The sequence below is a fragment of the Sebastes umbrosus genome, chromosome 13 (assembly GCF_015220745.1).
Source record: "Sebastes umbrosus isolate fSebUmb1 chromosome 13, fSebUmb1.pri, whole genome shotgun sequence".
Taxonomy (NCBI): Eukaryota; Metazoa; Chordata; class Actinopteri; order Perciformes; family Sebastidae; genus Sebastes; species Sebastes umbrosus.
Window position 1 is genome coordinate 11,063,393 of NC_051281.1, and position 12,566 is coordinate 11,075,958.

General features: G+C 39.4%; 1 protein-coding gene across 1 annotated transcript; it reads right to left on the reverse strand.

Annotated features, from left to right (window-relative positions):
* Positions 1-101: 101 nt before the first annotated feature.
* Positions 102-11,376, reverse strand: LOC119499945 (zinc finger protein 292-like). The gene is made up of 12 exons (XM_037789257.1): positions 11,203-11,376; positions 9,226-9,371; positions 8,727-8,808; positions 8,347-8,482; positions 7,458-7,660; positions 7,035-7,171; positions 6,625-6,766; positions 6,160-6,444; positions 4,887-6,056; positions 3,797-4,578; positions 2,126-3,189; positions 102-2,013 (listed from the first exon to the last, which is right to left on the reverse strand). Exons 1-12 carry the CDS (start codon positions 11,326-11,328, stop codon positions 2,009-2,011), a joined length of 4,278 nt encoding a protein of 1,425 aa, XP_037645185.1. The 5' UTR covers positions 11,329-11,376; the 3' UTR covers positions 102-2,008.
* Positions 11,377-12,566: the final 1,190 nt, after the last annotated feature.

A 12,566-nucleotide genomic window follows, 5' to 3' on the forward strand; every position in this document is an offset into this window, starting at 1 on the left:
TTAGAAGCAGATGACACTAAAGGGGATGAAAAATGATATACATGAATGTGCAACAAAAATATTATAAACCATTAACACAAGTATCATCCACGACAACGAACTTAGTTTCATTTGTTTTATTCAAACAAATTGAATCACTTTCTTTAAGAAAAATAGATGGGGAATCGTCAATACCTTTACAAATTCAATATATTAACATTTGTACATATAAATAAGCAGGTTTAAGTGCACAGTCCCATAAAAACATTACATTAAAAAGTTATTAAACAGATCAACCATCTCAAAAGTATGTACATAACAGAAGACCAATGTGAAATATTCTACATAGCGACAGACATGGTCATGGAGCAAACTGGTACTGTATTACTGATTTTAATGTTTATCTTTACCTAGAGTCTTAACACTGTGATTCAGTCTTGGCACCAACACAATTGTGAATAATTTGTATACTGTACAGAATAATAGTGTGACAGTATGAAGGCAGATTTACATGGTTTCACACATTTTGGTCACGGCTTTAATGAGTAAGTTATTCCTGTTGTCATACCATGACCAGAAGACTAGTTAACAAAGGCAAACCCAGTCCTGACTATGCTGAACACACGTTCTCTTACAGTTTGAAAGCTTGCTGTATGTGACAACGGTTCGGAGGGTTTATTTAGAATCAAAATAAATGTTAACAGTATAGAGATGTGGAAAGAGGATGCAACCAACCACCACATATCCAATGTTATTATTTCTAGTGAGACATCCTCTACGGAGACCAAAGCTCAGAGTTGTGCATGATTCATTTGGAAGACTACAATAATAAAACAATCATGCTAACCAGAGAGGGCAACACACGTTGAGCTCATCTTTCCACCAATTAACATGATTTTTCACAATATTTCATTCAGTTGCAAACACTGCTTATGATATACTGCATGTAAATCCATACTCTAAAGGACAAAATAGGATAGATCTTTCAAATGATAAGCTGAAACCAAATTAATGGCATCATTTTGAACACCACAGGTGGGAAAGCCAAATGTGCAAGGAGTCCCATATGGGAGTATGATAGGACACCTTCTGCCACTTAGTGTTGCCAGCAAGGCATGAGGAGAAAAAAAAGCCAGATTCTTAATGCCAACCCATTTCATTTGTCAATAATCGTCGTAAAAATTACAATATAAGAGATGTAAAATTATTTAAATCCACTTGATCCTAAACGGCTTAGTGAAGCCAGAAAAAAGAAAAGCTGTAGTTCAAATTGAATGTCAATTTTTAAATGGTGATTAAAAATAACATTCATTCAGGCGCACTTTACCTGACAGTTAAAGGCTTCAGTATATGACCCAGATGGGCATGTACTTGATAGTGTCAAAAATAAATAAAATACATCTTTCAGTTACATATAACACCATGTGTTACTAAAACTTCACCACGGTTTAGTGAGTGCAGCAAAGTTTTGTCATTAAAACACTGGCATTCTGTGGTCTAAAATAGGAATACTGAGATTTCAAGTTATTTTAAGGCGGTATGTAACCGAGTATTTGAACACAAATATTGTGTTTATTTATTCTAGGGAGGTTGTCTTGGGCAATATTTGCTTTGTCAGTTCCCAGACATTTTTTAGTGTTACATTTAGATCTGCTGAGAAAACTACATTTCTTTTATAGCCAATATTGTTCGAAAAGGCAAGTTAATATCAATTTATCATAGAAATGTTTGTTTTACCTACTTGACAAAGTGCACACTGATGATGTTTTGAGGAAAAACAATGCGTTCAAAACTAGTTTTAGCTGTCAAAATTATATCTTCAAAAAAGGTTCTATCAATTAAATTAAGAGACAAAAAAAATCCTCCAATTAACCATTTTGGCACATATGTCCCCTTTGTTTCCCATCTGGTATTCAGTACTGTATCTGAGTATTAGGAAAGGGTTCCAGTGTTCCTTTATCTTGAGTGCTTGCCCTGAGCCAGGTGGCAGAGTACAGTAGTCACCCTAGTTGCAGCTCCTCTCTCACCACTAACCTGAAAAATAAAACCAAAAACAGATTGATTATCCAGTTGTTCAAGTGGGTTAGAAATATCCTCACAATAATGGCTTGATCCACTTTATAATCAGTGCAACAAGGATACTTACTTTCATCGTCGGAATCGAAGCCAAAGAGCGCAGAGCAGGTGTTAAGGGCTTGGTGTTTCTGTAATTCTTCTAAGCTGCTGAAAGAGGAAAGGCATTTGTCACAGCGATGCCTGATCTTGTGCACAGGAGCCACATTTTCCACCTGCTTCTGCTGCTCTTCAGGGACAGGATCCTTATTTTTCTTATAATTGCCCCAGTAAATATTTTTCCTTGGAGCAACCACATCAGTGGCCCTCCTCTTGCGCATTGAGAGCAGAGATTCATCCAGGTAGGTGGAGGGTGGCGGCCGGATGAAGGGGGCTTTGACAAAAGTGGCATATGCTGGATCTTCAGGTTTGAAGGTTTTGTGCTCAGTGATGTGTGGCTCTCCCAGAGTCTGCTGGACTCCCTCCGACAAAGTGGACAAATCCTCAAGGTCTCGGACATTCAAGGGGTCCCACTCGATGGGCGTTTTTCTTCTCCTACTTGAAGCCGCTGCAGCAGCACCAGTGCGAGAAGTGGAGATCTTTCGCTCTGACGCTTGGTTTCTTGTCTTATCCTCGTGTCCATTGACGGCGGCTTTGCTGTCGTCCGTGGGTTCATGACTGTCTGTGTTATCTGAACAATTATCAGGTTTAGACAGGTCTTCAGAGACCTTTATTTCGCAAGACTGATCTTCAGTTTTGATCATTTCCTCAAGATTAGAGGCCTGAACATGATCGAGGGTCGGACTCGACCTTTTTTTACTCTGCAGCCACACCTCCTCAACCTTCACTCTCTGCTTCCATGGAGCTTCAGGATTTTGCTTCTTCTGTCGGTTTAGTCCCAACTCTAGCTCCTCTCTTTGAGGCGCTGGGATGTAGTGTCTCCATTCATGGTCATAGAGACCTTGAGAGCTTGAAAATAGCTTCTCACAGTCTGTGACTGGACATTGAGGTCTGAAGGGCTGGTGAGTTTTGACATGGTCCTTTGTTTCCTGCAGTGTCGTGAAGCGCTGGTTACACTCCAGATGGTAGCAGAAGTGCTGGAGAGCAGCATCGTGGAGCTTCATGTGGGCCTTATATTGCTGGAGAAACTGTATCTGCCTGTTGGAGGAAAGCAGAGTCAGCACGATAAGCTCTCCTCAAAAACATAGTTTGCAATAAAGGATCTTTAGCCAGACTGAATAAGCGAAAATAAAAGTAACTTCTTTTGAATGTAGAAAAAAATGGTGAAATTTGAAAACAATTCATTGCAAATAAGGAGTTGTGATCTCGATTTGCATTATGTGAACTTTGCCAGTTTACGAAGATGAACCACTGGCTAGTCTTTAAAACTCTGGAATCCAAGAAAGTACTGAAACTTGTATTTCAGATAGGAAGGTGCATTAAATCCTTCTGGTGTCTCATCATCCTCCATGTTTGACATTATCTGTCTCAGAAGGAGAACTATGTGTTGTTGGTTGACTCAGAACTCAACTCTATTTCCACCATTCCTGATTTAGATTGGCACTAGATGTATAATTGTGAAAACTGTATTAAGATGGCCAGCTATACATTCATACAATGGATGCTGTGATGTACAAGCCATCCAATTTCCTGACTTTTAATTGTACCCTACAGTCAAAGATTGTTTTAAATAATAGAGCAGATAAATGTGTGACGATGGTCACGTTAAACGTTACATAGGGAAGTCTGTGATGCACGATCTTACCTGAGGCATATTGTGCACTTGTGTTTGGCCCACACAAAAGTCTTCTCTAGCACCTTCTCTTCGTTAATATGGCATTTGATGGCATGCTTTATTAGTGTGCTGCTGACCCTCAAGAATACTCTATCACAGGACTCTGAGGGGCACAAGTGATATGTGATGTCCACGCCGAAGCCATTTTCTCCTGCTGGCTTCTCCTCCCCCTCTTCTCCCACCTTCACAATCACAGTTGGATCTCTTACAATCACCAGGTCGTCGTTAATGACTACCTGCTCATCCTTGAAGTCGACCTGCTTGAATATATTTGCATTAGGGTTCTTGCACTTTTTGTGAAGCACAGACGTCTTTTTGATGAGGGTGCGGATGTTCCTGATGATTCGATCTTCTCTCTTGAGTTTTGACAATTTACTTTTGCTTCCGGATTTCTGTTCAGGAGTTTCTTCACCGGGAATGGAAGTCTTATTTTCATCCTGAGGCTGATTTTTCACATTATCTGCTATTCCATTAGGAGCTGGAGTGTCCTCAGTGCATGGCTCCTTATCAGGGGGTTTCTGCTTGGACATTTCATCAATGTGGTCCATAATGTGCTTTTTGGCAAAGGGGAGCTGTTTAAAGCGTTTTCCGCAGAGTATACATTTTAGTTTCCTACTCTTTAGGTGTGAGAGAGCATGCCTCATAACATTCAAGCCTTTATAGTCTTTCTGGCAGGGGGTGCAGTGGTACATCAAGTGGGCATATTGTTGAGTACGGAGTACTCTGTCCTTCCACGTTCTCTTGGCTTTCACCTGGAGAAAAGACAACAAACCACAGAAATAAGTGCTACTGTATGAGTTCAACAGAAAAAGTCAGCAGATTATCAAATAAAATTCCAAACAAAAGACACTAGAACCCCCTCATGTCTTAATATTTCCTTATTTATATGCGATGTCCGTGCATGTCAGAGTATTCTGTGTGTAAACACACATTCCACTGCAGTATAGTTTATTCAAAGCAAAATGCTGCTATTGCATCATCTAACAAGATAAAGATAAATTCATTTGGAATACATGTGCCCAGTAATTATGAACTTAATTATTACAGACAAACAACTGACCTCAGGTTTTGACGCTTCTGTTTCCACTGTGGGTTGGAGCTCCTGTCCTGTGTCGCCATTAACCTCATCTGGCGCCGAGGATTCTAGATGTTGCAGTTTCTCACCATCAGGCTTTTTGGATTGAAGAGAGTAGCTGTGTAACAGTTCTATTGGACAATCCAATAACTCTAAGGGTGGACCATCAAGCTCAGGATCAGCTTCGACAGCAGGAATGGCAGCTTGAGGCTCACCAGGAAGACCTGTTTGAGATTCGTTTTGGGTTTGTTCATTGAGACTGCTACTACAGACCAGGTCAGGATGTCCGATTTCCTTCTCGAGATCATCCATCTGCTCAAACTGATTCTCTTTGTGTTCACTCTTTTGTTCAAGTTCATTCTCCAGGTGAGGCATTTCCGGCTCTTTGTCTTCTGTGTCAGTTATCTCCTCAAAACCAGACTCCTCCTCTGTAAGGGATATTTCATTATCAGGGTAAGAGAGTTCCATTTTCTGTGAAGGCTTCCGACCCCGTTTTTTCCCTTTAACTTTGACCTTCTTCTCTTTAACTTTGACCTTCTTCTCTTTAACTGTCTGCACCTGCTCCAGCCTTGGAAGACCCTGCAACCATCTTTTCTTCTGACCCTTCCTTTTCAAAATTTGGCTCTTCACACACCTAGACAAGTGTTCTCTGTTGCGATTTAGGGGGACTTTTACAGAAGCTGAATTGTCCATGTTAGTGTGATTGCGTCTTAGTGAATACACAGGCTTATTGCCTAAAGAGGTGGCTTTGATATTGTATTTGAACTCGGGATCATCACCATGGTCGACCTCATCGTCGGACACAGCTTGGTTTCTCCTTCGCAGACTTTTCCTCCATTTTCTCCTCTTCAGTAGAGCATTATTTGATGAGGCAACACACTTTGCTGTCTCTCCATCCACAGTCTGCTCCTCTGGGAGGTCTTGGTTCGCAAATGCAGCCTCAAAGCACTGGCAGGAATTGAAACCTTGAGTGCATGACTCATTAATACACGTATTTATTAACAGCTCTTCACTGTATTCCTTCTCCTCTTCCTCCTTCATCTCATTGAGAACAGTAGCCTTCATGACCTTGTCACTCATCAGCTCCAAGCAATGGGTCCTGAGAGTCAGGAGGTTCCAAAACTCAGGGTCAAAACACAGGCGCTCCTTGAGCATCTGGAAAACAAAGATGCAAAGATTTTAGACACAAATCATAATGCTAATATAACCAATTTATCATTACATCAGATAACATATTCCCCTCTTCACCCTCTCTGACCTGCAGAATATGGAAGCGAACGTTGGTCCGGACTGGGCTGTTTTGGGGATGCGGCTCCTGGTCAGGATGCATGTAAAGCAGGCAGACAGTTCGGTAAGCTTCCAGGCTGCGTTCCTGGCAGAAGACCAGCAGGGCACACGCTCGACAGATCTCCAGGTCATGAGGTAGCAGGAAGGCGATGGTCTTGCAGACAAGGGACTGGGTCACACTGTCAGCCTGCATGTCACCCAGCTGTAGGGCCCTGGCACAAAGCTCCACACAGACCTGGACTCCTTCAATCCCCAGCTGTCCAGAAACAAACAAGTGATTAAAACAAGGTACAATGGTGGATAGGAGAATCAAATGATAAGGGCCAAGATGAGAAAAAAACAAATTTGTTCAATTTGACTCAATGACACAAAACTGAAGCCGTGTGAAAAAAAACACAACATGAAAAAAAAACTGCTGCTGTGATGTCAGTCGCACCTCTGTGGTGACCAGTTTGATGAAGGGGAAGATGGCTCTGACGTTAGTAGCAGAAGAAGCCAACTGCAAGCACTCGGCCAGGAAGCCATGTCTGGAAGGATGGGCCCTAAGATGCAACCTGCTCCAGATGAAGACCAGGTCCCTGCAGGAGGCAGCAGATGACAAGCCAAAGATATCAGTTATATGTTAATATGCAACAACTGTTCTAATTCCTAAGTAAACAGAGGGGGTACTGAACCAAATCAAAAATATCAAACTGTGCATCCCGACAACAGCTCCCCTTACTACAAGATTTATCATACACATATTGAGCAAACGCTGAGTAAATTACAGAACCTGAAAGTAATGTCAGCTATGAACACTGAGGAGAATAGTCTGATGTAGTATTAGTGTCTGAAGGTCATTCTTACCAGATGTAGTACATGTCTCCATTGTGTAGCTGCTGGGTAAGGAAAGCTTTACACAGCGACAATAGAAGCTCATCTTTTTCAACGCTCTCTGTGTTGCAGATGATCTCCACTGCATCACGGCCATCTATCTCAGCCATCTGAGGACGAAGATATGTAGAAGTGCATACATGCATAAAAAAAATACACCAAATACAAAATAAATCAAAATGCATTAAAGTCAATGAGGGATACCAGGAATACAAGAATCATCTGTTTAACTGGTTCCAGTTGTTTTCCAGCTTCCATTCACCTGAATTACACGGCTTTGACAAATTGCAATTTTATTTTACTGATAATCTATTTTTCTAAAGGAGTAAAATATATTCATCTACACAGCCCCATAATGCCTCCCATCCTTTCCCTTTATCACACTATGTCTCTTACCTCCTTGTGAAGGTGTTCATGTAGTGAGGCCTTGTAGAGGCAGGTCAGGTAGGCTTGATGGAAGTACAGATGCTTTCCAACCTCTCGATTTTCCAGGCAGATTTTAGCCAGGGCCATAGCCTCTTGCATCCGTTCACAGGCCCGCAGATAGCGAATCCGCAGCTCAAAGAATACTGGTAACTCTGAGCTTAAGTAGTCCTCAACTGCACGAGAGGGAATTACATGAGTTAATGTATCTGATATGGGGGTATTTACATACAGGTGTAGGATCAGGTAATGTCAAATACAGTAACACTGATGTCGGTTTCATTAGAATTCTTTACTGGCCTTTGAGCTTTGTTGATATCTGATATGATGGCGAAGGGTTTGATGTATTGGTAAATCTTAGGTATATTAGTATTTAATCATTACATAAACAACATTTTAAGAAATGCTTACAATCAGCTACTAGTTTTGCTTAAACATCTTGTCAGCTGTTGAGATTAATACATTTTAGGAGAAACTGGACTTAGCATTGAAAGTTACTGTAAATTTGACCAAATATTGTAAATGACACATGACATTCAGCCATGACAGCCTGCAAGCAAAATGCTGTTGAACATAGAAAACAGCAGAAGCTGAACTGTGTGTGTGGATTGGCAGTGTGATAATGATTAGTGAATGATAGACAGGAAGGGGAGACTATAACACAACCTGTCATGCTTCCTATCAATCAGCACTGCTGCTCCACAACGCTGTGTGCACACCTCTCCTCTTCTACCAGTATCTCTCTATTTAACTGTTCATGTTTGCTGATGCACACAACCTCAGTGGGTCTTATCAATAGCAAGTCACGCAGTGTTCTCTGTGTGTATACCATATCAGCGAATAAATATGACCATGAGCCTACCCTCTTTTGGTGGCAAGTCTGCCTCTTTCAGGATTCCTTGCAGCACTGGATTCTCCCATGGGCCTCCTGCTTTGATGATCAGCTTCACATGCTGAAGGTAGATGTTCCTGTGCCTCAGGAGCTGAGAGTGGCACTCCTGCAAAGAATAGTAAAAAACTGGTTAATTCAAATTTTCTTTAAAAACACACAACCTTTTTTGTGAGATGACCAATCATAACAATGACTTTTAAGATATGTTTTTAGATATGTTGGCTAGGTGCTGGTAATTTTTACTTAACACTCACAACTAACTCATGGCAGGTACGGCAGCTGGGTCTTGTGAAAGTGTATTGTGTGAATAACAAAACTAAGGATTGAGACAGTGTGTCAGTTTTTGTCACCTGGAAGGAATCAAGGATGTCTTTTAAAGGCTCTTCCACAAATTCTTCTTTACTGAAAAACAGCATCAGTTCGAAGAAGCTCCTGCAAGACAATGAGAGAAACATTAGTGTGCCAAAAAACATCTCACAGTAAGTGAAACATCTTAATCAGTGAATTCAGCTCATCAAACCCTTAGCAGTTATTTTCCATACATGTGCTACTGTCGAAGAGAAGTAAACAATAATGACCACATTTCCATGCCACTACTTAGCAGCTGATCCACACAAATAGCTTTTTAGCTGTAGCTCTACTGGTTTGCAAAAATGTGCAGAAAAAATACCATTAGTATGCTATTGCTGTGGGACTCCAGCATTTCTCTTAACAACAAGCAAACAAGCTGGTATGGTCACTACGGTGTATGGTTGTTTTAGTTTTAGATTACCAGTATGCATATTCAAAGTGTAGGCTAAGAATTCCTCAGTTAAAAAAAAACAAGTTTACATGTAACAAACCACTTACAAGGCCATACTGCTGAGAACATAGTGGATGTGCTGACAGTCATCAGGGAAGGCAGCAGTGGCTTTGGTGAAACTGCAGAGAGCAGTCCGCAGCACCTTCAGCTGAGGGAGAGGAACTTGCCATTGCCCCGTGTACTCCTCAACCAACTGTGCAGGAAGAACACAGACATGTAGAAATATGAAACACTTGGGTCATTTCTGATCACCACAAATACTTAATATAAAATATACATTTATCAGTTAAATATTGCATTTAAAAAACTCAGCCCATTCAAACATAGTTTGCTTCAATGTGCTTGAACATGTGGATAAACCTGTGGATAAGGAGGCACTATTTGTGTTGACCATAACAGTCTAATGTGATGAGCCAATGTTATGGCCATGGAAACTGAACACCAACCATCCATCCAAATGTTTAACCTTTTTTAACACTACAGCACACCGAATAAAGTGCTGCCTTCAAAATTAATAAAAGTTAAAGAGTATTCAAAGTTAAAGAATTGGTTAGGGACATTTGAATGTGATGTGCACAAAACTGCAGATAATCACTTGGGTGTGAGTGATACATCAAAAGCACCTGCCTAATAACAATACAGAGTTAGAAATGCAAAATCTACGGGATGAATCATGGCAATATATAACGTTATATAACGTTATATAGAGAATAGGTATTCAATACTATGTCCATACAAAATGTTTGTCTTTTATAACACTGTTATAATATTCTCTGTACACAACAAAAAACTACCACATACCTAACACTGTCTCAAACAGTCTTAATCACTGTTTGCAAACTGTAGAGCTTTCTTGAGTACACTGTGGTGTAATATCTTGTAATGTTTCACAGTTCAGTTATCATGGTATACACCATGATGTAATATCTTGTAATATTTCAAAGTTCAGTTATCATGGTATACACTGTGGTGTAATATCTTGTAATGTTTCACAGTTCAGTTATCATGGTATACACCATGATGTAATATCTTGTAATATTTCAAAGTTCAGTTATCATGGTATACACTGTGGTGTAATATCTTGTAATGTTTCACAGTTCAGTTATCATGGTATACACCATGATGTAATATCTTGTAATATTTCAAAGTTCAGTTATCATGGTATACACTGTGGTGTAATATCTTGTAATGTTTCACAGTTCAGTTATCATGGTATACACCATGATGTAATATCTTGTAATATTTCAAAGTTCAGTTATCATGGTATACACTGTGGTGTTATATCTTGTAATGTTTCACAGTTCAGTTATCATGGTATACACTGTGGTGTTATATCTTGTAATGTTTCACAGTTCAGTTATCATGATGTAATATATACATCTCCATGGTAACAGAACATCTGTGGAAAGGTGGGCCAAACTATGATTGTGGATGGTGAAGTAATTCAGATGGAATAAGGGAATTTGCTATATCGTATAAACAAGGCTGACATCAGAAAGCTAACTTTACTGCTGATAAATGATTGCGAAAGATCAAGTTGTTGGTTTTGTAGTGCTGACACAGCTCTGTGGAGATAGACAGGTCTGGCTATGAGAGACTATTTACCCAACCTAGCATTTCATCTCAACTACAGGCATTGCAGAACAGGCTAAACCATATTTTAAACTAATAATAACCAACAGTTTGGTGAAACACAGCTTGCTAGAAGACCTATATTAACCTCACACTGTTAATAAGGTTAACTTAACTGCCTGTAAGTTAGCTATAAAGCTAGCTAAGCATTATCAAAACATCAGGCCTATATCTAGAAACACTAGTATCCTACTGCATGAAGTTACAGTACATCTATCTACATGTTGTTAACCATTAAAGTGTGTTTCTGATGAACTATAGCCTCAGTGTTTAGCTACACAATAAACACAGCTAGCCTGGAGGCTAACGTTAGCTAAGCAGAGCTAGTAGCATTAGCATATAAACAGACGCAGACTGTGGAGATAAGTTCATAAATAAGAGTCCTAACATACCTCACAGAACTCAGAGCAGTAGCTTTTACTCTTCAGAGTCGAGTGCTCGCTGCAGTGTCTCTCACACAAAGTGTCCAGAGCTGATTCAAGTCCGTCTGTCTCCAGATCACTCTCGCTGTCCGCCATACTGTCTGCTGTCTCCAGCGCATCGTCAGTGTTGCCAGGTTTGTAAGGTAGCCTCCTCCTTCCACGACAAACACACTACCAACCTGGCAACCCTGTAATTACAATAATTTCATTTCATTTCAAAACAATAAGAAAACAATAATTAATGTTTGTTGTGTTAATAAAACAAACAAACAAATAAAAAAAACAATATATTGAAATATGAATGAATGAAATACTTTATGAATGAAAGACTTTATTTCGAACATATAATAAATAAAAACAGATACAAAATAATACCAAACAAAACAAGAATTATAGTGTCCGAAAAGGAGTAGGTAGAAGAAAAACTTATATTACCCTACCCCTTTCTCACTTCTCCTCTATTAACTCATATATCATAGAATAATATAATATAATATAAAAACTATCCCAGATTTATTTACATCCCAAGTTGAATATATGAACAGCATCCCAAGTTTATTTACAACCCACAAATACATCCGGAGTTAAAAAGTATATAACCAGCCTTTAACACAACTCTTCCTCAACCATATACCTCCCAAAAATATCTTTCTTGTATAGCTTTTTAAATTGATTTATATTTGTGCTCCCCTTCAACCCATCACCTAACCCATTCCACAAATCCACACCACAGACTGAAATACACATACTCTTCTTTTTTGTACGAACACAATGCTTTTTAAAATTAAATTTTCCTCTTAAATTATAACCCACAAAACATTTTTTGAATATTGCCCGGAAGTGAATTATGTCTTGCTTTAAACATAATTATTGCGGTTTTAAATTTGACCAAATCCATAAATTTCAATGCATGTGACTTTAAAAACAGTGTGTTCATGTGTTCCCTATACCCCACATTATTTACTATCCTGATTGCTCTCTTCTGTAGTATGCATAATGGTTGTAAGTTGCTTTTATAAGTGTTACCCCAAACTTCTACACAGTAATTCAGATATGGTGATACAAGTGAAGAATACAGAATGTGTAGTGATTTATGGTCCAGTATGTGTCTTGTTTTCCCTAAGACTGCTACGCTCTTTGCCAGCTTTGTTCTTACATAATTTATATCAAAGGATACATGTAAAAAAAAAAAAAAAAAACGTGAAGTAGAGGAGTAAATAAAAGGTAGAGTGTGAGTTACATCGATTATGTGTTGTTGTTGTTGTTGTGGTTGTCTCTCAGGCTGTGACATGCACCTCTCATAATTATTCTAACTATAATTATTACCTTTAATC

Excerpts from the sequence above, each read along its gene's own strand:
- LOC119499945 (XM_037789257.1), bottom strand. The coding sequence starts at position 11,328 with ATGGCGGACAGCGAGAGTGATCTGGAGACAGACGGACTTGAATCAGCT. Across the intron at positions 9,372-11,202 it reads ACTGCTCTGAGTTCTGTGAG|TTGGTTGAGGAGTACACGGG; the intron begins GTATGTTAGGAC and ends CTTCCTGCACAG. Across the intron at positions 4,579-4,886 it reads CAGAAGCGTCAAAACCTGAG|GTGAAAGCCAAGAGAACGTG; the intron begins GTCAGTTGTTTG and ends TCTTTTCTCCAG.